The sequence below is a fragment of the Poeciliopsis prolifica genome, unplaced genomic scaffold, assembly GCF_027474105.1.
Source record: "Poeciliopsis prolifica strain line A6 unplaced genomic scaffold, Auburn_PproV2 SCAFFOLD009, whole genome shotgun sequence".
NCBI classification, from domain to species: Eukaryota; Metazoa; Chordata; class Actinopteri; order Cyprinodontiformes; family Poeciliidae; genus Poeciliopsis; species Poeciliopsis prolifica.
The window spans coordinates 4,306,993-4,332,794 of NW_026562384.1; the positions used below are offsets into that span (position 1 = coordinate 4,306,993).

The 25,802-nt window shown below is 44.8% G+C and overlaps 1 protein-coding gene across 1 annotated transcript in view; it reads right to left on the reverse strand.

Annotated features, from left to right (window-relative positions):
• The window catches only part of efnb1 (ephrin-B1), a 78,998-nt gene that overhangs the window by 13,649 nt on the left and 39,547 nt on the right, over positions 1 to 25,802 (reverse strand). Inside the window, 1 exon segment of the mRNA XM_055033933.1 lies at positions 4,459 to 4,551. Within this exon segment, the coding sequence (XP_054889908.1) occupies positions 4,459 to 4,551 (93 nt within the window).

Consider the following 25,802-nt stretch of genomic DNA (forward strand, 5'->3'; position numbering starts at 1 on the left):
ATAACATCTGGGGTCATAACCGAGCGGGGCTTTGGGTTTTTTTTATTGTGTTTGCTAAGACAAAACACAGTGCGGCTGCAGAAGGAAGCGCCTCGGGGGGGGAGTGAATAATGTCTGTTTTCATTATTGATTAGTCTAGTGAGGGTTTTTACGTTTAATTTTAGAGAAGAGACGAAAAAAAATATGCAGAGATATTGGCCTGAGGCACGGCGTCTTTAAGTTTCATCAAATAGCTAATAAAAGAGAGAAAAGCCTCAACTAGCAGACGCCAGAACGGGCTCTTAAAATATGCATTTTATTTATATATTTTATTTGTTACTGTTTTATCTGTACTAACACTGCATTAAAAAGAGAATGCTAGCAAGAAGGAAGTGCAGCCGCTCGTAAAGTGGAAATAGTGAGGAAAAGTCCCCTGAAATGCATAATGTCAAAGTACTTTCTTATATGCCACCTATTCGGTTTTAAAATAGGCCCTCATTCTGGGAATTATATTTGACATTTTCAGCACTTTCTGCACTCACAGCAACCAGCTGAACAGCAAGAGTAGGAAAGAGAAAAGGAGGATGTCCATCCTTGAAACTTAATGGAAGAAAAAGAAAAAAACAACAACTAAAAAACCAATCTCTTAAAAGCAGCCAAATCAACACCACGCTTCAAATAGCCCAGAGGGCTGGACGGGCGCATTACGCATCCCAGCCCCAGAAACCGACTTTGTGAAAGCAGCGGCAGCTGGGCGCGCTGAATCTTTCCCCAAAAAAAGGGTTTTTAGGCCACATCGATGGTGACTGACAGCTCCGCCAGGGGAGCGTTTTCGGGAAACGAGCGCACGGCTCTGCCGAGGTTGAGGAACAGCCGGGAGCCACGGCAGCAGACCCCGACTGAGAGGAACTTTCCTGGAAGTTTCCTCGAAAACGAGCCCCACCACACCCCGGCGAACCGATCTCGTTTTCAGCTCCCGTTAGTCGGAGAATATGGAACCGTTTCTCTTTGATAGTTCACGCTGCGTTGCCGTCAGGCCCCCCCACCCCCAAGCAAGAGTCGCAATCCCAGGCCATCGGCTGATCAAAATGACCTAGATGGAGAGCAGACGCAGAGCCTGTCTGTCTCTGAGATAGCTGTGGGTATTTTTTTTCACCGCAGCTGCTGAATTTGTTCCCGCTCAAACCTTGCTAGCATCAGCAGCTTGTTAGTTTCTACTCCCCCACATTCTGCACAGGATACAGTGTTGTCATCTCACTCTCTGGCACATCCACAGATTCCCACACACGCTCCATTTTAGTTTTTAATTTTTCATTTATTATTTTTTTTCCACAGTGTCTCTTCAGTTTATTTCTGATTCAGCGAGATCCAACTCTTAGTCTGGGATCGGATCGTCGTGGTGGGCAGATGTTCCTCTTACTGTCTGTTTGGGTCAAAACAAACGGCTCTGAGGACGCAGGAACTGTTTACACAGCAACACATCTGTGTACTGTACTCTGTCAAAGCCAGGATGTAGAGGTCCGGATCGCGAAGCGGAAAAGAGAAATGCGTGACGCCAACCAAATGCCGCGTCCAAGGATATCTAAACAGAACTCGCCTGTTTACCTCCAGCGTTTTTAAGATGACGTTGTCCCCGGGCCTCGCACTTACATGGAGCATTTCAAGCACGCGTTCGTTCGCGGGGCGAGAATCGCAGCCGAGGAATATCGGAGGGCGACTCCTGCAACTACAGTAGAGTTATTCCACGCAAGTCATCAGTCATTTGCTTGTTATTTTTTTCGAATTTCTTTTCTACACGACTTGCGCGGGCTTTTCGTCGGTACATGAGAGTCATTCAACATGTCTCGATTCCCCCCGCGGGGCCCAGGGTGGGCAACGTGGATACAATCATCCGTCATGATGCGGGCCTATGTAATCATATATCGCGGCGTACACAGCGGCGGTCCGTTTTCCATCAGCGCAACTTGAAACTTCACATCCAAAATTCCTGGCCAGGGATTCGATGGCGAGCTAATCGGATCCCTTCATCACGCTGCAGCTGCAGGAATCGGTGCGCGCGGGGGTCCTGAGTCGCGGTCGCTTCCCACAAACAGAAACCCTCACGAGTCAACGGATAATTAGCATCTCTCACTTTTAATTATGATCAAGCAGCTTTACTGCACTTGACATCTGCGAGTTGCACTGTAAGCTGCTTCGTTTTTGGTTGAAGTTTCCATTTTTCTTAGAAGTCTGGCTGCATGGAGTTTGCATGTTCTCCTTGTTCAGGAAAATTTGTTCTCTCCAGGTACTCGGACTTCCTCCTGCAGTCCAGAAACATGGCTGTTGGGTTAATTAGTAACTCCAAATCGTCTTTAAAGGACACAATTTTTGAGACAAGTGTGTAAAATGACGTTCAAATAAATATTTTAATAGAAAAATAGACAAAAATTACACTGAAATATTTTGAAAAGGGTAATTTTAATTTAAAAAAATTAAATAGGTGGAGGGAAAAATCTGCCATATTCGATTGTCCAAATCTCACCAGGGAGAGACATTACTTTTACTTTTCACTGTCGCTAAAAGTTTTTAATTAACAGACCATGGAAAATATTGAATAACTGCTGAAGTCAAGTTATCTTGGCTCCTCTTCGAAATAGAAAAATCTAGAAAACATACCATTTAAGTAATGTGAAATGTGCGTTCCCAAGTCAGGAAATGGCAACATGAAAGTAAGTACTTGTCTAAACTCGTCTATCTAGACTGTCAGTGCAATAATTAAAAGGCTTAAAGGCAACTGAGATAAACACGGCTGGACAAGGACCCATATTTATCTCACCGCCACACTCAGGAGGAAGAATATCTCCAAAGCAGGGAATTAGTTACATCCTAGAGCCATAAAGTCTCCACAGATAGTCAAAGGGTTTTGAACACATCTTCACCAAATATTGCCAATAATTGTAGAGGATGCTGTAGTTATTGAGGGGGAGAAAAAAGAATCTTATAAAGGGTTCAAGAAACCCAAAGTGGTCCCTGAACTTTATGTGAAGATGAATCACCTTGATTTGAATTGTAATATTTGAGGTTCTGCTCATTTGTATGATATTTTATATGGATTTATTCATGAACACTTTACCTATCTCCACTTCGGAGGAGATGAATCCAATTGACTGTGACACCATCATCAGATGACATGAGCAAAAAGCTCAGAAAGCAGTTAATTGTAAAAATATTGTAACCGAGACACATTTCAGCTGTCTCGTTTATGAGCCAATTATAAAATCTCAAAATGAACAATGAATGAGAGAAGGAAAAAACATGGATTCTAACCTTAACCCTTGATTTTCCAAATAAAAAAAAGTAATGCACTTCTTTTTTTCTTCTTTACTTTTATGTGAAAAGAGGAGTTTGAACCACTAAGCCGTGGTTCTGTCCTTTCTCTCCTTAGCCCAGTGAAAACGCTTCTGGCATTGTCACTGGTTCTGGAGTACTAACACCACAAACACAGTTTAAGTCTTCATTCTGAAAATTTGTCCGTCATTGTTTTTGAAGCTTTATTGAGCACCCTGTTCTAGTTATTTATTTCCTTCAGATTTCTTATAATTTTATGCTTGGAAACACACAGCAGCCAGCTTCCTTAGAAATAATCTGAAAAAAAAGCCATGCATTTTATGTGACATTCATCAAAATTAACAGAAATAAATGCTTCAACTACTTCACTATATTATAGAAATTAATTTCACATTTTAGCTTTACTTTCTGAATTGAACTGCCAATTAACTGTTTTCAGAGTTATTGTAATGCACTCGTACATCCCGGACGAGCCCCCACTGATTGAAAAGCATGGCTGAATGTTGCCAACGAAAGAGAAAAATCAACTCATATAACACCAAGAATTAGTGAAATGTGTAAGAGGGTGCAGATAATTTGGGTAATGGCGTTTATGCTGTTATTATATTTATGCATAACACTGTATACTGTAGAAGGAACCAGCTAACTAATTAGATTACTTATGTAGCCTTATAGGAGTTGGCTTTATAGCTTTCTGCCCTCCTGCTCATCAGGGCAATGGCATAAGCTATAATATTACTGTAATTGCCATGTAATGACTTCAATTTTAAAACTAAAACGTTTTGACAAAAGAACAACACAGTTTGACAGAAATCAAACATTTTCAGGGTTAAAATAGAAATCATACAAGAAAATTTGTTGAAAGTATTTAACATCAAAAGCATGTCAACTTCATTATTTCAGTCAAATTTAAATGTGACACAGAGGTCGGTAACAATTTTGAAAGAAAAACTGGAGAAACCCTGCTGGCAAGTGTATTACACAGAACAGCGTTACAGTTCCAGAGATCGCGTCTCGTCGGACGCTGCTGGCGGACATAGTCACGGCAGGCACACACGGCGTTAAATGGAAATGTCACACCAAAGTGAAACATGGCTTCAAGGCAGCAGCGCTTTTCTTTGTGTTCTACATGCGAGGTGAGCGCACATTTACCTTGCCCGACTTTCATGATGACTTTCATGGCTCGGCTCTTGCACACGCCTCCCTCGCGGTTCTCCAGGCCCTCGATCGTGCCGTTGGAGGTTGCTGGAGGGCAGAGGTGGGAGTACAGGGGGGTGGAGGAAGGGAAGGGTGAAGGGAAGAAGGAAGGCAGAAGAAAAAGGAGAGATGGTGACACGTTGGTTAATGAGCACGTCCATAACGCACAGAACTAATCAATATTTACGACAAGCTCTGATTAGCTGTTCCAGTGATTAGCAGTTCTCACCCTCAATCAGCGGCCAGCTCTTCTCAACGCCACCTCTCATTAACATAAGATAGTGAAGTCAAACGAAGAGGAACTTGGTTAGACCTCAAACAGTGTGTGTGAGTTTGTGTGTGTTTTCTGTTTGCACATAGTTTAGCAGTGAGGCACGGATACGAAGGCTCCAGCCGCCTGCCAAGTCCTTCGAGTGGCCAACTCCCTCTGGGCCACATGTGTCACCACTTACTGGTGGTGCAGCCAGCTAAATGCCTCGCTCAAAGTTCTTGCTGCATCCATTTCTAAATTAGTGCACGGACACGCGGAGTGTCTCCGCTCGTTTCAAAGCCCGGCTCTGATCCGGCCGAGGAAGGAGAGTTTAGGGGTCTGGCGTTGTTTATCCAATGTCACGGTCTCTTCACGCGCCGCGACACAATTGGCCGTCTATTTTCAGGCCCATGATAATGACCCGGGGAGACAGAGTGTGACTCCGACCTTAGCGCCGAGCAGTTAAGCACGAGGTTGTATATGTGTGTGTGCATCGGGACATGAGGCGGTGGCTCTAACTTTGGAAATCCCCAAATGATCTCCATGTCCGCTTACTCTGCCATTTTCCTTCCTCCCAATTGCTTTTGTTTCTCTTCCTCGCCTTATCCATCTCAGCCTCGAATCATTCCACTTTTTATATATACATGTCGGCGATGTCTGCCTCTTCCCCTCCTTTTCCCTCCCTCTTAACTCAATAACCATCTCCCAGGGTGATTGCTTCAGATGGCACCCTCATTATGATGACATTGTCTTGGAGAGGATGCTTATCTAATGACAGCACAAAGAGAAGCAAACTTGGCTACTGGGCAGAGGAAGGAGGGGAGGGGATGTGGGTCGAAACAATGCCCGACAAACACTGGAATACTTACTGGCATGGCTGAATCAATGTTTCTACATGCGATTACTTGCTATAAACTCCCGAATCAAGCTGTTGAAATGTGGCTCCGGCGCTACGGAAAAACACACGCACACACAAGAAAAGGCTCATCTAGTTGATTCATGTCCTGTCATTCCTAAGTGTTATTAATGCTGACATTTTGTCACCTCCCCCCCCATCCCGAGGGAGTCCAGCTTTTTTACTTCAGAGAAATTGAACAAAACGAAATAATGAACAGCACTAATATTGTGTTACGCTATCAGATGGCGCGCGGCCTCTAAATTACGAGGGCAAGCACAACATTTTGCTAGCGTAGCCGGAGTGCGTGATAATTTGTGAGGCTCGCTGCGATAACATCTTGTCAGGAGCTCTTTGGCGAAATCAACCGAGCCCCCTGGTTCCCCCCCCTGAAATTCTGGTGTAGACTCAACACAGCTGAGTGAAGCAGACACTGAAATATACAGGAGGGGCCGGGACATCTAAGTGCCGCGCACGAACAGAACAACATTTCAAATTTACGTGCAGCATTAATGTGAACGAGCTCCAGGCTTAGCGAGCCCCGCTGAGTTATCTGCGTCCTGTGATCTATGAAAGCTGCGCCGTTATTTCTTTAAACCAAATGTTAAGTAGTTTTACCTAAACAATACATCAAAATAAATTTGTTGGATGGGATTTGGTATGTCGGTACGATTTTAAACAGCTGTGAGTCACGAAAGTGTTTTATCTGAATGAGAGTTAAAATAGAGCTTCAGGTTTTTCTTTTGTTTTTTTAGTTTCGTTTGCAATAAAAAGTGAACCTAAAGCAGGATGTTCGTCACAAAAAGTGACACAATTTTCAAGTTTCACCAGACGTCAGCAGGAAATGTAGCTTCACTGTGAAAAATTTGAGTCAAGTGAAAATTTGACTCAAATTTTCATTTGTTGAATAAAAACAATCCAGAATTTGAGATTTTTTGGTGACATAAACAATCAAATAGGACTCTTACATATTTCTTATTACAAAATTCAGTACTTTTCTGGACCCCAACTAAAACACACTTGTGCATTTTCCATAGATAGTGAAAAAAATTAGCAGTTTTGTCATCTCAGTTCGCCTATTTTTCAAACTGAATCATTGGATTTCTCAAATCACTCCAAGTTGCACACAACGTATATACACAAACCTAGTATATTCAACACAAATGTCGGACTATGAGAAGTGACATAATTTCTTCTTTGTGTGCAATCGTGACATCCATTCCGATGAACGTAGCACTTGTGCAATAAATCCACTCCACACAGCCTACAGGTCCTAAAATGCTAGAAGTCGCAGATGAGAAATACAGTCATCATGGTTTTTATGAATATTGTTTGAATCACATTATTTTCAAGGTCCTGGATACATCCACTGATGCAAGAGTAACAGGTATAAGGCAAGAGTTGAGAATGGAGGGAAGGAAATACTTTTCTAGTAATCTAAGTTTTTGGTAAGTCTTCTCATTTGGGAAGAGTCAGTTAATTATTTTTATTATTCCGGCCTGAATCGAGGCTGTTTTTATCCCAGCAGTGTAACCGAGGAGCCGTGACGCGTTTAAAGCAATCGTCCAACGACTGAGAGGTGACCAGGCCCGGCCCCGGCTGTGATAGACCGGGTGCTGATACAAGCACTATAACCTGATCTCTGATTTCACACCCAGTTTCTTCTCCTCTTTCCCTTTTTTCTCCATTTCCAGGGGAAAGTTACACCAGAAAAAAAAAAAAAGAAAGAAAGAAAGTAGAACCTCTTTGAAGCTCAGGCTCAAAGGCGCTTGAATAATCTCACTAAGAGTGAATTTTATATCCACTCAGGGAGAGCAAATCTTCTCAGTGTTAACTTACTCCTGTCGTCTAAATTAACCATTCCTTCAGGCTGGCTGAACGGGGCCTCTGCATCGCTGATGTGGCATAATGATAAGTTGGCCCTTTGAGGCTCCTGTTTAGCCCAACGACTGAAAGGGAGCTGGATTTATAAAGACGATCGCTTCACATGTTGTTTGCATTCAGACCATGTACAACGTCACATAATTCAAGCCATTACTGTACCGCTGGAACTTCATAATCTGATTAACTGTGTCCGATCATAACCACATTTCCTTCTGCGAATCCATCTTTTAAGCGCTGCTCAAGATGGAAATCAACTGCAGAAACCAACTGTTGCGCGCTGAAAAAACAAAAACAAAACAAAAAAAAGCGCTGCAAATCTTCAAACGGACCCGGAGACTCTGCCTCGGCTGATTTCGGTTTACTCACATCTATCGTGTCAAGAGATCACGCTAAAACTGTGCCAGCTACGTTTGTCAAACTCCCTAACCCCACTCAACAACAAGGACGCACTGCCAGATTCTTTACTTATTTATTTATTTTTTGGTGCTTTAATCTGAAAGCCTCTCACTCTATCTTCTCTTGCTCTTGTTCAATTTTCCCCTCGTCTCTTTCTCTCTCCCCCTCTCTCGGTCCCTCTCGTTTCATCCCCGAGCGCTGACGCTAATCCAAATCTGGATTTCCAGATATTAAAAGGCCAACAGTCATGTCGCGCTTTGGAGGGGAGGAAAGCGGGGAATTGGGTCTTCCTGTGTGTCTCGGCCGAGATAAAAACACAAGGGAGAGATGAAGGAATGACAGGACGAAGAACAAAGACGGGACCGGTCCGCCGCTAATGATTGAGTGGAACAAACTCAGCGGTCCAGAATACCCAAAAGAAGTGGTCATTGCATGAAGGAATGCTGCGTTTTTGAATGAAAGCGGCTGGCTCCATAAGAGGGGGTTTGTGTGATTTAAGACCCTCTTTGTGGGTGTGGATCGTTGGCCACAGAGTGACTAGTGGGAGAACAAAAGATCTACAGCTGCTGAAGTCATAAGAGAAACCAGGTGCCAAATGTTGATGTTGGGAAATATCTACAGTACAACGACGTGAGCCAAGAGCAAAGCTCCTGTTCCAGAGCTACATATGTTCTTCTACTGTATTTTTGCCTACAAGAAAACATATTAAAGGAGGTTGTTTTAAAGTAAAGTTCTGTTGAAACGTCGTAAGTAAATGATGTCTTACCTGCAGTAGTTAACTCGTATAATATAAATTCAGCTTCCTTGGTAATGGAGCCTGAAGCCAGCGGCTAAACGCCGTCAGCAACAAATTCAAAAGATGATGATGCCTTTCTTCTAATTAATGTGAAAAAGTGCAAGAAAAGCCAAAAGTGAAAGTTCTGCTGCACAAAGACATCTGCAGATGTCTGAATGTGGCTGAAAAGGGGGGGTGGGATTGATCCGCTGTGCAACCTGATTTTAAACATCTTTGTTCAGGCTAAATTTAGATGTGTGGGCTAAAAGGAAGGCACATTTTCATCATATTTTTCAGGGTTAACTAAAGGCGACCTAAAACAAAAACCCCTCCCCGCTGATGTTAAACCTCCACACTCCTAAAGCAACTCCAGGCTTAAACGAGGCTGTTTATGCTAACTCTGTTTTGCTGGATTCTTGGTCCGCATCAAAGTTGACACAAGTGTTCACACCTCCCCAAATGAACCAGACCTTACAGGCAAATGAACCAGAGTTTGAATACAGCGGCCTAAACGAGGGCGATGCGAACAAACGGACCTTTTGGTCTCGGTCCGATCCAGACTGGTCGTTAGCTGGAGCCTCTGCGACAAAACCAGCTTGGATTTATGTTAGTAACAATACAGAAAGAGTTGCCTCTTCGACAGAGGGCCATGAAAATCCCAGCAATTTCCCTTTTAACATTCGCATACGAGTGGAGATCTTGACAATCGACTAAAAACTAAAACAAAAGTAGATTTGGGGTGGAGAGGAGGGCCTGCTCCCCAAGGTGCTCTGGGGAGAGGAGTGGGAGACGTGTGGCGGGATACCGGCGCTGAGTGGTCCGGACAACACATGCTCAGGCTAGAGTCTATATTTATTCTCAGGTCTGCTAAATGAGGTCACTCAGGTGGTCCTGCTGAATACATCCCCCACCCCCCACCTGCCCCATATCCATCATGAATCATCTACTGCTTATTATTCCTGTTCGGCCCAGGAGAAGTGGGGGAAGGTTTCACACAGAGCAATAGGCTCAGTGTGGAGCGAGGCGCGCCGTGCACGTTTGCGTGCGCAACATCTGCCCAGAGCACAAGCGCGGGGATGGATACAGCCCCATGTGACAGACAGAGAGCAGGTTGTTTAATGAGAATGTGGATGAGAGGTGACATTCATTGGCTGCCTCTCACCCACAGCTTTCAGACTCCCACTCAGACGAGCAAAAGCAGGGAAAAACGCTAGGCGCGGTAACCACCGCCAATAATGTCTACATTCCCCCCCCCCAAAAAAAGAGAAATGGGAGATAAATACATAAGCGGGCAACAAACGCCATCGGATCACTCCCGGTTAGCGTCAAGGCGGGAAGAGGAAAACGCCACCGGAGCCGCTTCATCGCGCTTTTCGAGCAGAGCGGGGACACCGAACGACACACTGCATTCCAGTCGGCGTGTTTACGCGTCCAACAGAGCGGTCGCAATAAAAATGTCCATTTCTCAGAGCTGCGATTTCCCTATCTGGGTTTTTGTTTACATTAGTCGGGCAGAACTGAAGTGCTGAGAAGCAAAAGAGAGCCTATTTGCACAAAATATTTCACTCCTGAACGAGCACAGGGAGGGTTAGATTAGGTTTATGTGCCTGATTCCAGAGATAACCCTCCCCGGCAGACCTGGCGCGCACACAGGGGAAGCACGCACACACACACACACACACACACACACACACACACACACATACACACACACACACACACACACACGCACACACACACACACATACACATATGTGGACGAAAAAACACATACAGACCGGGGTTGACAGACTGGAATAATACTGGGGGGATCTGGATGTTTGCACTTTGAACCTTTTCTAATCCTGAGTATTAGGGCATGGCTAAAGCCTGATTATAGTGGAATGAAATGGATCTAAATAGATGTCCCAGCCCATCATACTTCCATTTCTTTTGTCCCAGAAATAGGAATGGAAATCAGTAATCAACCTCCAGCCCTCCCGCTCGCCATCTCTCTCCCACGTAGCCTCGTCTGTAGGTTTGGCATCAGCCAAGAAGATGCGTTTTTTTTTTGTTTTTATCATCTCAGATGAGTCGAGCTCCCGGCTGGGCTGGTGTTTTTTCTCTCCTTTCTGCTTCATGCTTCTCTGTCGTAATAGAACCTGGCAGACAATATAAAATTGTCACAGCTTCAACGCTTGACACGCAAATTTTTTATGCCATTTTGTGTATCCAATATTGAATTTGGGTCAGAACAAATGTGGTTTTGAGTAATGAGGGTGGACACAGCTGATTTTCTCATCTCTCTCTCTGCTTCTCCGCTTAAAGCTCCGCCACGCGGGAGCTCTGATGTTACCGCGTGCCGTCTGCTCCCAGGAGCCGCCTGGCCGTGGTGTAACGCCGAGCAGGGTAAGGGGTCAAGGTTTGCGGCGCTTAGCTGCCCGCCGCGAATGCAACTGTTGCTCTGCTCCCCTGCGTCACTCCTCAGCCAGAGGGGGAGCTCCTCTCCCACATCCCGGTTAGTTTGCTCCAGCTCTCACACACACGCTGGCTCACTTTTTGTCTCGTTACAAACACTGTTGCGTTTCGAAAGGCATTCTTCAACGATAAAGAGGGTAATGTTTGTATCGATAGGTTGTTTTGGCGTTATTCTTTGCAGCTCCTCTCCCCTTTTGCTCTGACATCTCGAAATAAAAACAAGCATCAGCGCCAACCGTGCGTACTTTTATCTCTGTGTAGCCGCATAGCTTCAGTTAGTCAGGGAGTAGTAGTGAGCAAACGCCATCGTGAAGAACAAGGGGAGGATGTTTTCGAGGTCAGGTTAAAAACCAATGTCCCAAAATATATTACACAGCACTGCTTACTCCATTAAGGGAAAACAGAGAGTATGGAGCAGCTGTAGCCACCCAAACTGACAGGCTGGGACGGAGCGTCCAAACGTTTTGTCTCTTGGGCCAAAATTGTCGAGTTGAGAGGGCCAGAAACCTGTCACAAACTTAATAAACACTTGTACAATTATGTATTTTTTGTTTTGTTTTTGTTTTCTTTTAAACTGACCTGATGATGTAATAGTTCAATTAAACAAATGAAACAATCTGATTGTTGCTGGAAGGAAATGTGTAAACTATCGGAGAGCCAAAACTTGGACTTTTTTCTGTCTTTTTTCACAGATTTACCTTATTAAAAGAAACATTTGTCGGGTGTTTATTAAAAGGCAGCCAGCTCGGAGAAGTGCAAGCTGGACCCGGGGCCGCTCTGTTTGGAGCTGGATACATTTTGTCCTTGAGAAAGATTGCAAAAAGTGCAGTTATGTAAAGATTAGTACTTTGCATTTGAATAGAATTTCAATTTGTCTCTAATCTTTCTGCCCCAATTAAAAATGAAAAAAAGCTTCTATCTGGATCAAACTGGCGTGAATAACCTGTGAATTGTAATATAATATAATAATATTATTATTATTATTATTAACAGTCAATATTAATCTTGAACTGTAGTAACGAGCCACACTGGACACCGCTTTAAGCAAAGTGCTGTCTTTTACATCAGAAATAATACGCAAGGCTGGAAACTAACGCTAGACATCAACTTGAACACTCTGTTCCCATGGTGATAGACAGCGGTGGCCGTATCATGCTATGGGGATACGCCTAAAGAGAAAGTGATCCTAAAAGTCAGGCAGTAAGAGTGTAATGGGGTGGTTTAGATTTTATTGTATTCCAATCCAGCAATGTCCCAGTCAAAGTCCACACCTCAGATCCAACTGAGAATCTATCCAGTCTGACTGAAGCTTACAGGCGAGACTGCAGACAAAAGACGGAAATAAGACAAAAAGAAATTGGACTTCTATTATGAAAGAAATTCTTTTAAACCACAAATAATTATCCTTGTCCTAGTAATTACGTTAAGGGCTGTTTTGTGTTTTATCACATGACGTCCTGGTAAACTGTATTGTGGCTACATCAAAAAATGTCAAAAGGTTTACTTGCTAGTCACACTTTTGCATAAAACAAAAAGAATCCCTCCAGTCCAGAGAAGTCAGCAGACAGCAACATGGGTGTGGAGATAAACAAATACATGTTCACACACACGCACACACACACACGCACGCACGCACACACACGCACGCACACGCACGCAGGCTGCCTGCATACCCAGAAGATCAGGCAGGACTTAAAAGCTCCTCCAGCAGCAAAATTACAGGGTACCTCTAAATCCTCTCGGCAGAAAGCACTCTGCTACAGCACGGGATGGGGTGAGGTAAAATAGAGGTGTGTGTTTTTTTTTTTGCATGCGTGCATGCATGCGCTAATGTATGTTTGCGGGGTAAAAGTGGGGCTTGTGTGTGGAGCACAGGGCGAGGGAGGCCAAAAGAAGATGCAGATGCATGAGATTTTTTTTTTTTCTTCTCCAGAAAAAAGTGCAGGAACGGCAGATGAGTGAGACCTGATCTGTCTGATGTGTGCTGGCATAACTGCACATGTGTGTGTGTGCACAGAGGACAGTCGTGCGTGCATATGCCTGTGAGGGGAATATGGAAGGAGGTGATGAAGTGTGGGGTTGAGGGGAGGAGGGACCGCCGAGCTGAGTTTGGAAAGAGGAGGTGGGAGGTGATCGCTCTCTGTTTAAGTGGAGGAAGCATATGTGCTTTAGATTGCATGCACGTGTGCGTGAGTGTGTGTATGCCAGCTTTCTTCTCTCACTCACACTCAGAGTTTCTCTTAAACGCTCCATTAGACTCCTTAAATGTGTGTACTTTGGATTCTGTGTACATCTGAATGACTGTGCTGAAAGTTGCGACGTGTGGGCATGTGCACTTATCGCGGTGCGTGTGCATGGCCTGCGAAAAATGCGTCTATATGCTCAGAGATATTCATGAACAAATCCGTTCCCCCTTTTTTTCTTTTTTTTTTTATCGTGGATGGGCTTGGATGTGTGTGGTCCGTGGACATCAGTCAAAAAAAGCAGCTCTGCATTGCCAAGCAAAAGGCTTGGGCATTAAGGCCCTGCACAGCCAGCACCACTGGGCTGGTGCTTCAAGTCTACTTATGACAGCTTTTAACCTCTGCAGAGGACCTGTCAGCAGCTCCCAAAGTGTCTTTGTGTGCAGCTCAAAGACAGGGAGTGTCTGTGCCAGCATCCCAGTCTGCAGTCAGAGCGAGAGAGAGAGAGAAAGAGAGAGCGATTTGGCATCTCTCTCTCTCTCTCTTTCTCTTTCTCTCTCTCTGTGGGTGTCTGTTCTGTCACCTCCACAGTGGATCCAGCGGGGACAGAGCTTTTACCTCAACAGGCCGCAAACCCCGGTCTCTCATCGGGAAGCACAAACACTTCCCTTCGCGTACTGAGTTTGGACGATATCTTCAAGAGACCTCTTTTTTGGTTTTACTGAAGATCTTGAGAGGTTACATATGTGTGCCGAATTTCACAAACCTCGATCGAAGCAGGAGCTGGAGATGGCTGTTTGAAATCTCGGTGGAGCGGTGGATACGTTTCGCCACAGATTTCACCAGGATGTTCCCTGTTGCTGTTGTTGGATTGATGTCCAGCTATGTCTGATGTAGAGCAGAACCAATGACACAGTAGTGTTCGACTAGAGGTTCATTAGTTGAAACTGTGTGGTAATGAAATCAATGGGGTCAGAGAGTGCAGGCTAAAATGTGCCACTCTGTCTTATCAGTGGGCGGGGCTTAAGTTATGTCACTTTTTTTCCCCATGTTTTTGTTTCCAACCTGATTACCATCAACTGAGGGGTTTTTTTTGCGTCATTTTTTCTTTTATCACGGAAACTAAGAGTTTGAGGTCTGGCCCCGCCCACTTCCTGTGGTACTTCACCCTCTAATATCAAAATAATAAGCTGCAAGCTGTTACATCAAATGTCAAAATGGCAAGTTTGACCCAAAATGGGTCAAACAAGACTTCGTTTTGGGGTTTAGGACAAACTTATAACCTGCAGAACAACATCAAAGTTCAGATTCAGATTATGTCTCAGTGGATCATTAATTTTACAGCAAATCACCATAAAAACAACAAAACACCAGCATACCAATAATTAATATTTAGCTAGAAGTGGTCTGATGATTTGTTTCTCACAAATAAATGGTTGTCAACCCTGGCATGTGAGCAGAATGGGGTTTTTTGGGTGAATATTTAAGGTTTTAAGAATCAGCACATCTGACTTAGAAAAAACTTAACACTTTTAACTTTCTGCCATCGTCATTGGCTCCAGGGCCCAAGTGATGGATGGAGGTTTCAAGCACGATTGGCCTCGAATGTTCATGCCCCGTTTAATTGAAGAACATCGTCAAGCAAGCGCTGGATCATGAAAATGCAAACCCTGAATCATTTAGTAAACTGCATCTGGAATATCTGGAACAAAAAACGGGGACAGAGAAAGTGGGGGTGGAGGGAACGTCATTACCATGCATAAAGTCAAAATGATGATTGTGGCCCGACATGGCCAACAGTCTGTTGGGTTTAGGGCATACCTCCAATAATTACTTTGTCCGTCTTGATGATTTCTGCATGTGTACCAGATTTTATAGCTTTATGTGCCACGATCCAAGGTGGTGGAGTTTATGGGTGAGCAATTAAAACCGTTCTTTTTTTTTTCTACCTGCATCAACAAAAATAAATTTTCTACTCCTTTAACAGTCAAAACTTTCTAGGAGTTTTTGAGAGAATAGAAAGGCCTCAAAAAAAAAAAGAAGTAACTTCATCTAACTCAGGAAGAAACCAAATAAATTACACCAGCAGTTCTTAAGCCCCAAAACCTCTTTTGCTGCCCTCAACTAATTAAAGTTTCAAGAACCTTGGCGGTGCTTCGCCCTGCGTCGTTATGGGTGATACTACGTCACCCCAGTTAGCACCCAAGTTCATTGGGGACGTTGTCAATCAGAGGCACATAAAAACACACACTCCTGCAAGTGCCCGTTGAAATTGCATCATTTGGTGAACAGAAGCTGACATGTTGTGTTGAGAGGAATAAGTTCAAGGGAAACTGGGTCAGACAGAGGGGGAAAAAAATGCATTTCACTTCTCTGTTGCCGTGAGCTAAATACGGGTGTAAAATGTCAAAATGGTGGTTTCCAGCTTTCTGTTGGGTTTAGGGCGTTACCTCCAAGAGACTTTTTTGTGCATCTTGAAGAGTCCTGCATGTGTACCGCTTTTCACAACTCCACGTGAAATCGGACCGAGACGCTCCAGGCCGAGCTGACGATGTGGAGAAATTTTTAAGTCCAAAGTTGAGAGAGTTTCTGGGCCTCCTCGCAGACGATCCATTTGACATAGGAAGGAAAAAATACAATACCAAAAAAAAGGCACTCCAGTGCATTCAGTGCATCCTTGCTCACAATAAAGTGGAAGACAATGATGCAGTCAAAGCACAAACACACACACGCACTCCGGCACAGACAAGTAAAGACGTACATACACACATGGCGTGGGCCGTGTGTCGGATCAGTTGGAGATAAAGGATGCAGAATAACAGGGGGACCTTGGGGAGTGGAGCAAGTCATCTGTCTCAAACATGAACAGACTGAGCGCGCTCCAACATGACATGATGTGGACAGACTCATTTTAAAGCACATCGCTTCCTGAGTCTCTCTCCACTGACTCCTGCTCAGCCCTGCCTTTACCTAATCACTCACACATCCACTGAGCGCTCACACACATGCACACACACACACAAGCTCACACATATAAATGCAAGCGCGGCCTGCTCGAGGTGTGCAGGCGCTCCTTTCTCCTGAAACCCACACGACCTGACAGGTGTACACCGAGGGAGTGCAGAGTTTTGAAAGCGGTCGATTGGTGCATTAAAACTCTGTAACCTGCTGGGGGGCGTGGGGTGCGGGGAGTTGCTGCTGGTAATGCTTTAAGCTGATGCAAATAGTTTTTGAAAATATGCAACGCAACGCCAGCACCCAAAGCTATTCCAATATTAATTCCAGAACCATAACGACCGCCTGTAAAATTAAGACCTGCGAAGACTGAACCGCTGCCGATGTGGAACGTTTTTAGAAGGCAGTTTTCAACTTTACCAGCTATTTTAGCTGTAACTTAGTCCGTTGTGTGGAGAGTTTTGCCAGTAGCCCACACAGTCCTCCCTAATGACAGAGTAGCTAATTGGCAGTAATGGCTCTTTTCACCGATATCATCGAGCTGCAGCCCCGGAAAAAACCCCAACAGTTTAGTGCAAATCACTTGCAGGCTAAAAACTGGGAAAGGAGCCTGAGGAAGTGACAGCGGCAGGCTTCTTTCCCCTCACATCAGCCAGGAGTTCGGCTGAAAAGGAAGAAGCACTGGCTTGATCATACAATAACTTCAGAAGCGCGTCTTTTTTCTTTGTTCGCTGTAAATGTCGCTCCTCATTTATTAGATCATTATCGTCTTTTAAAAAAAAGCGGCGCTGCCGAATTTCAGCACACATGCATTAACATCCCTTAAGCGCACAAGACAAACAGGTGAACAAACACTTTTGGAGCGACACGCGCACACACACACGCGTACAGAGTTGCCCCAGTAGTTCCCCTCTCCGATGCTGCATCATTTGACAAACAGCAGCTGCAATGTTGCGTGTTGAGAGGAGTAAGTCAAGGAGAAACTGGGTCAGAGAGAGAGTCAGAAAGAGCGAGAAAGAGAGAGAGGGAGGGGGAAAAAAATGACATTTCACCTTCTGATTGGCGCAAGTTAAAGGTTAGGGGAAGATGCAACACATGCTGAGGCGCAGACGCACCCACAAACACAAGCTCAAAAAGCTAAAGGTTAATATTGTTCATGTGGGAGTTGCTGCGTCGCTGTTTGTCTCGCTTCCAACCATTAGGTCTGTGTGTGCAGGCTTGTTTTCGGCCAACAATGTGTGCAGTTGACCAGGAGCACACAGTTTCATCCTTGTTGAAACTAGGGGTGGGGAATCTCTGCATTAGTGTTTCATTAATCCCATCTTGCTTCTTTTCTTCTTCTTCTCCCTTGTCACAGCAACAGTGGGCGAGATGCCCACTCTTCCTTTTATTTTTTTCAAACAACTGCCCATTAATCTGCATTGACAATCAGTCAACGTGACTTTTAAACCTGCACTCCAGCTTCGACTTTCATCCCTGCTCCCACCGATCCGTCCTCATTTGTTAGAAGGATCTTTGGTGAGTTGACTGATGGCCTTCTGTCGCTTATATCAAATTAAAAAAATCCAGCCAGCAGGTTTCGCCGTGTCCTGCCCGAGCATTTACACCAGTTGAAGTTTGTCATCTGTTGTCACTTTGAAACAACAGGCTTCACTGTGTTTCACTGGGATTGTAGTGTGACAAAGTAGTAAATCATTTTAAGGGAAAGACAGATTATTGGCTTTTAAGCCTTTTTTTTTAGAAACCCATGTGCTGAGAAGTGTGACTTTATTTTGGGGTGGGGAATGTTTCTGTTTTGCACAGAGACACACTAGCCGTAGCCACTTTGCCATTCTCTACGAAACAGCTCAAGCTCGGTTGGTGTGGATGCGAATTGTCTGTGAATATCAATTTCAAGTCCCAGGCTAGGGCTTTATTAATTCCTCTGTAGCTAATGTTTATCCAATTGTCTCTTGCGAACACCAGCAGCTTTTCTTGATTCTTCTGTATTTATGTCTATCAATTTCTCTAGCTCTCCCCACACCATGATGCCACCAACACCTTGCTTTTGCTCTTCGGGTTAATATGCTGTGCAGGTTTGCTGCATGCAGGCCAGAAGGTTCAATATTTGGGTGTCACCTGCTTGCCTCAACACATCATGTCCTCAACACATTAGCCCTGCTGTGGAGAAAATATGTGGAATGCCCCTGTAGGAAAAAAAAAGTACTTTGGAATCCCATCTGACTTTCATAAAAGAAAAATCGGTGTACTCTCAGAAGCTTTAAACATAATGAAAAACGTGCATCCATTTTAATTTTTTATGCTAATTATATATCCTTCAGAGGAAGGTTTGAGAACAACATCATGTTTCTGATGATCTGCAGAGAGAGGGCTCCCTCTAAATGTTTTTTGTTGCTTTTTTTATAGTATACCATTATGGTAGGAGATAATTAGTAAGTCACTCATGTTCGACAGAAAACTACCATTGTCCCTTTGTTTGCACCACTATTAAGTAAATGAGGGGTGCATGCACCATGTAGTTAGCCTAAAATGTCTATTTCAACTGACATGTAACCTTCACTGTAAAGCAAAGTGCCTGCTAACAAAAAGTGCAGCTCGTATTATCCTATTACATTGCCCCCTTTGGGAATGCCTTTGTATGAAGCTTAGCAGATGATAAATCCCGGTAGCTATTTCCTAAGTATTGGTGGGTGGTACTGATATCGTCAGGTTACACATGTGCAAAAATCAGCCGACAGATGTACACAGAAGGCCTCTTTAGCGAGCTTGTTTCTCAGTGGGAGGCTCATTGAAGTTTTCATCTTGCTTCGTTTGCACTGATAATCGCGCGAGGTGAACCCCGGTTCACTCGCTAACTCCCAGATGTTGATTAAAAAAAAAAAAAAAAAAAACGGACCCACCTCCATCCATCCATCCCAGCTTGTCTTTTTTTCTTCTTCTTCTTCTACCGGCCTTTCTTGCAGCTGTCGAGAGGAAAGGTGATTTGGGACTCTGGACTCCAGAGAGGAGTCGATCCACCTACAGAGCGGCGAGCCACAAATCATCACGATAAAGGAACCGCTGGGATGGATCGGAATGTGTTGAGATAGCGGTGGCATGTCAAAGGGCACGAGGGCTCTGAAAACCTCAACTGACTGAGGAGGTAATTTGCGAGTGAACTCCCTCCTGAGGGAAACCAGAGCTGAGGAATTGGAACAAGTCAACAAGCCCGAACGGTGGCAGACGAAGTATCTGGAGCTCACCGCCTTTCCTGCCGGTGCATGTAAAATATGATCAGAAAGAAGGCTGGGAGATGGGCAGGAGGGAACCGGGTGGGGTTTTGCATTTGCGCAAATGTTTTAAAATGATTTAGTGCGCGCACGCGCCGAATCCATCCATTGTCCACAACGAGAGCGGCTTCATTTCCACTGACCTTTTCAATCCGGCCTCCGGAGGAGAGTTATGACAACTGAGCCGGCCTTGTGTTGCACGGCACAATAACACACATCAGCGACGGTGAAACAAACAAACAAAGAAACAAACGATAACTCCTGCCGCAGGCTCGCCGGGCTTCCCATCTCGAACAGGTGATGCAAAGCAAAATGGGATGAGGCCTTCGGAAGGCGAGGGGAGAGGCTTGTGCGGTGGAGTGGATGCAACGCTCTCTGCTGAACTTTTTCAACCAAACACGAAGGTGAACGAGGGGGGAAGGATATTAGCAAAATCCTTGCAATCTGAGTGATGGAAAACGGTCAATGGCAATCAATGACATTTATGCCTGCTGTATCCCATGAACAAATAACCGCCTAATTGCCCGAGCACTAGATTAGAGCAGAGAGCGCCAGTAAAGGCTGGGGATAGAGACAGAGGGTGTACTTGTTATGGAAGAGAGAGAGAGTCGATGTCAGCCCATCTGCTGTCCACTGAATCAAAATCTGCAAAAAAAAAACAAAGACAAGGATAGGTGTGTGGGCGAAAACGTGTCCCTTGCGTGTGGTTTGATTATTTATTTGTGGACGTGTGGGGGGTTTCTCTAGTACCTGCTAACATGTTAGGGGAGCTGACTGGAGCCAACATTGTTTCTGGTCAGAGCAGTCCTAATGCACAGTGACACGTACACAGACACATGCTGACACAGAGGCAGATATGAAAAAAGGAAAAAATGCCGTGGGGGATACAAGGGAAAGGGTGCAATGAAGCTAATGTGTGAAGCACCAGAGATTCCTACACAGCGGTGCGGCTTCTCCAGCCCTGACACGCAGAAAGCAGGAACAGAGAAGCTCTCCCTCCTCTCCTGTGTTCGCCAAAGTCCCAATCAGGGAGCAGAAGCGGACCGCAGAGAATAAGGGCCGCTGATTGCGTCCTAATGCGCACAAAGCCCGCACATTCACTGATTGCATCCCAACCAGCCCAGCCCGGGTCTTTTCGGGCCGCTCCTCTCTCCTCGCCTCTTATATCACTTGAACGGTAAACCCGCGCTGATCTGGGACCAGTGTTTTTTTTGGCACAAGATGGTTAAAAAAAAAAAAAAGAGTTCAGGAGCTTAACCTCCTCTTGGAAAGAGCGAGAGAGAGAGAGGAGAGAGGATCCGGACGCCCTGTTCTCTAACCGACCCAACCTAAACACAAATAAACAGCTACAGGAGAAAAATGTCTGGCAGGCTCGAAACAATTTCCTGAAGGATCCGTCACTGCGGAGCGAAGAGACGGGAGGAGGAGGCAGATGGAGATGTGAGGAGGAGGAGAGGAAACTGGGTGGTAGGGAGTAGGTTGGTTTTTAGATCATGTCGTCGTTTTGCCTTCTAAGGTTTGAAGTTGTCCTGTTTGGGACACAAGACCTATCCAACGCAGCACCGCACCTCCCCCATTTGATGCTGCACACTGCCGCTCAGTCGGCTGAAGAACTGCACCGAAGGAGCACCGCTATCCCAAACGCCGTTCCCAAAACAATTGGCAAGCAATGGCGGGCAGCCGACTGCGGGCTCTGTTCAAGCTAGCTCCATCTGACAGACAAGAGAGATGAGGTTTGAGCTCAGCTATTGGCCGGATAAGAAGTATGCTGAGAATGTGTTTTTGGCAGAAACCGAAGGGGAACAACCTCAAGATGTCTCGGATCGAAATGGAAAACTACATGTGGAGATTGTTTGAGATTATGGGCTGCATTGTTTAATTTTGTACTCTTGTGTTCTGGCATTCCTAGGAAACAATACAATCCTCAAAACTCCCTGTGTGGAGAGTTGAGGAGCCCAGGACTTATCCTCTCTGTCCTGTTGCTGCTACACTCTGGTGGGTAACTGGCTGAAAGAAGGTTTCCTGCACTAATATCAGGCTGGGTAATCAATCAACAACAATATATATTTCAATAGACTCGTAAACAGAAAGTACTTTGGGTCGATTGTTCAAGAATTTTATTAAACTCAGATCCAGAACCGCACAGCATTCTGGGGGATGTAGACAGAGGAGGAAAGGCCTTAGTTGCTCAACTTCTCACAGCCAGGAGGTTGGTGGCATCAACTACCCCACTCACCCTTTGGTCACCGAGCAACAACCTGTTGAGGACCTTGTTTTGTGTTTCATCGCCTGCGAATGAGCAAACTGTTGATGAAACAGGAATCAGTTTGGCTGTGTTTTAGACATTAAAAGCAAAAAAAAGATAATTAACAATGATCAGAATTGACTGTGATGTAGCCACAATGTCCAGCCCTACAGTCACTTCAGCTTTTTTGCATTATTTCTCCTCAGACCGTGTGAAAAGGCTCATTAAAGTGTTATACGTATGTGGATCTACGCTAGGAGCTCAACCACAACTAAAGCAGGTATTTTGTCTATTTTTTTGCCTAAGTCCATATCTCAAGACCTCTCATTATGGAGTTTATGTGTTATTCCCCGAGCAGAAATGAGTTCTCTTTGGGTGCTCTGGCATTCCCCACAGTCCAAAAATATGCAGGTTTGGCTAATTGGTCTCTCTAAATTGTCAGAAGGAGGGAGTGTGTGTACGCATGGCTGCATCTCGGTGTTGATCTGTGAAGCACTGGCGACCTGCCCGGGGTGCACCCGGCTTAGAGTGACCCTGCAAGGGTAAATGGGTGTACAGACAAGATGGATGGAAGGACAGATGGGATAATTGTTGCTTTTTTCTTTTTCTTTTTTTTTGATGCCTTTTGGTTTTAAATCATTGAGTTCACACCGTGATGCTATAAAACCCCGGTGTCCTGGCTCTTGCCTATTGGCAAGAAAGGTGAAGTTGCAGGAAGAAAAATTAGGAGAGTGGGAATAGAGGAAGCAAAATGCAAGTCCTGAACACTGAACCGCGGCGTCGCAGTGGGCCCGAACTACACGGCACATATTTATTTAAAGACGTGTTTCTTCCCCGCATCCATCCATCACGCGCGCGCGTGTTACACCTGTGGGACTGCTGACTGAAGAGATCCCGTACTCAGCTCAGCCGTGCCTCTCTTAAAGGTGCGCTAACGAATGCACAGTGCTTACGGCAGCTCCTATTAACGCCAGCAATTTTGCAGAGATAGGATGAGTGAGGCCACATTATGTGTTGTTTTGTTTTTTTTATGTGTGCATCTACTTGCATGCTTCTGTGAGCATATGAGTGTGTATATTATATATATATATATATTTGCTTATGTGGCTTTGTGCTTATTTATGCCTGTGTGTTTGCACGCGCACACACACACGCCTCATTGTGTGTTTGTCGACTCCTGTTACTGTGTTTGTGCGCCTGTGGTCGCGCTGGAATGGAACACGGACATTTTGCCACCGAGCTGAATTCACAGAAACGGGCTCGGCCCTGGCCCTGCAGAGTAGTATTTAGACTCTGTATTTATGCGTCGGACGACCACAGTAATCTCTATCACCGCCTCGTGATTCATGTTTGTTTGCTTAACTCGTAGCTGATTCGATCCTGTCGAAAAAGCGTCCCCCTCCCCCCTCACCTCCCCTGGCCGTCCTCTCCCACCCCGTCTCTGAAACGGTCTCTGCAGAAAAGTTCACGCCATTCTCGGTCAGAGTTTCATCAGCCACCCTTCATCGAAGCTGACCAAGCATGCGGTTGTTTTTTTTTTTTTTTTTTTTCTTCCCCGTTCAACTGAGAGGATGCAACATTAAAACTAACAACCTCTATAATTATATATCCACATTTCTCCGATGAGTTTGTGTAAACAGGCCCGGGCTCCAGCTCGGGGGGGTAGAAGGGGGGAGGCGGACCTCTTTTTGGCAGGCCCTGGCTGAGAGTGCCACTGAATGGCTGTCGGAAAACAAAGCCATTTCAGAGCGTGCCTTGGAAAAGACAAAACCACGGGTCCAGGGCTGGGAGAGAGGGAGAGCGAGCTCCAATCTGACAGACAGAGAGCTTGAGTGATTTGAGCTCAGCTATTGGCCGAAGACGAAATGCGCCGAGATTATGTGTTGTCGGCACAAGAGGAGGGAGAACAACCTCAAGACGTCTCTGATGGAAATGGAAAAATACATGTGCCGAGAGTTTTAGATTACAGCCTCCATTGTTTTGTTCTGTTCTTGTTGCTTATTTTATTTTATTTTATTTTAAGTAGAAAAACCACACACAATCGTCTCAGTCAACTCCCATCATGCACCGGGCATGGAGTGCGTAATGATGTCAAGGTATACCAAAGTCTTATAAAGTTCAAGTTTTTAAATGTTCATTCTTGCTGGTCCTGTATGTTCACTGAAAGACCAGCAAAATAGTCGAAGTGATGGGAGTTTTTACCGACTGTGTAGAGCGTTGAATAAGAGCTGCTGCAGAGACCGACCTTTGTAAGAGTTACATTACTCTTCCAATTAAGAGTATAGTTACTCAAGAACAGAGGCGGCTTTAGCTCAAACCAGTACGAGACTCACGTTCAACAACTGTGAGTCGCCTTTGGGGAGGTGGGAGAGGAAGAGGAGGAGGAGGGACAGTCAGCAGATAAGTTTGTGTTAGCAAAGAGCAGGAAACAAAAATCAACACTGTTGTTTCTCTCCGAGTTTGCTTTGCGGTCTCTCGTGGTCTGCATGCCGAGAGGAGATCTGAGTAATCAACCAAAATGACTTGAACACAGACCTCCCACCGCATCTTCACACACACACACACACACACACACACACACACACACACACACACACACACACACTCAGAAACATAAGGGCAGAATAATGGAGGGTTTTTTGGGTTTTTTTGAAGAGTGGAAACAAGAGTTGACATGGTGTGCAGGAGAGTGAGGGAGGTCTTGCATGCAGGATCAAATATTCTAATAAGATAAGCACGGAGCACAGCCGAGGAAGGGATGAGTGTCTGCGTTTGGAACCGACTAATTGAGATGAATACATGAATATATCAGCTTCATCTAGCAGCGGCGGGCTAAGCCGTAACCAATGGTTACCACTCACTTGCACGGCCATGTGAGCGGCCCCACTCTCTGAGGCAGAGTACCCCACTGCGCCCCTCCTCCCCCTCTAAACAAACTCCCCCCCCCCCGTAATAAACGAAAGGCAATAACCAGCAACAATAACGCTGTGCCTGCTAACCCTCAGCGAATGAAATATCCAAAGGAGAAGTAGCGGAGGCAGCCTGGATAGATTTGCAAAGCAAGCAGAAAGCCATATATTACACTGGCACACTAATAAACACAGGGCTGCATTCACTCACGAGGGGGTTAAATCCCCTTATCCCGGGCCAGACTCCTCCACCGGCGCTGGCCTGACCTGTTGGCGGGGTGCGCTTTGAAAACAAAATCTGTTAAAGGTTGCTGATTAGCTGCTGTAAGCGCAAACCAGCAACCCAAATAACACATATTTAGATCAGATCCTCTTCCACTATGGATTTTTTATTTTCATTTTTTTTAAGTGAACTTCCTTCCATGTTAAACATTGATCATATCCAGCTCTGGAAAAAACACATTAAGAGACCAGTACACTGAACCCCACTGAAAACCTCACGGCTATTCCACCAAATATTGATTTCTGAACTCTTCTTGAGTTAAAACATTACTGTTGTTGTGTCTAAATAAATATGTACTTGCTTTCTTTGCATTATTTGAGTTCTGAAAGCACTTCATTTCTCATTTTCTGCAAATAAATACTAAACTTTTGCTTGGAATTTCAGAGGCATGTTGGCATAGAATTGAAGAACAATGTTCATTTTACTCCAATATAAAAGTAAAATCAAAGAAACTGATTATTTTAAATGTTCTCCAGATTTTCCAGAGCCGTATTTAAACATTAACATGAATAAGTAGCAGTGCTCGGCTAAGGTAGTCATATTTTGTGAAAGGTTTCACATTTTGTCTCATTATACTCGCATGTATTCTGTAGGATAAATTACTGCAAAGATCTGTGTCGTTTAAAAGTGCAAGGGAAAGGCTAAATGGGCTTCAAACTGCTTTACAAGTTAAGGTTTTGTAAGTGTGCCATGCACACTTACAAAACGGCCAACACCTCATATATTCATCACGAATAAAACAAAGTCTTTTCTGACAAATTTGTGCAACTAAAGATTAAAATTTTTGCTCCTGCTTTC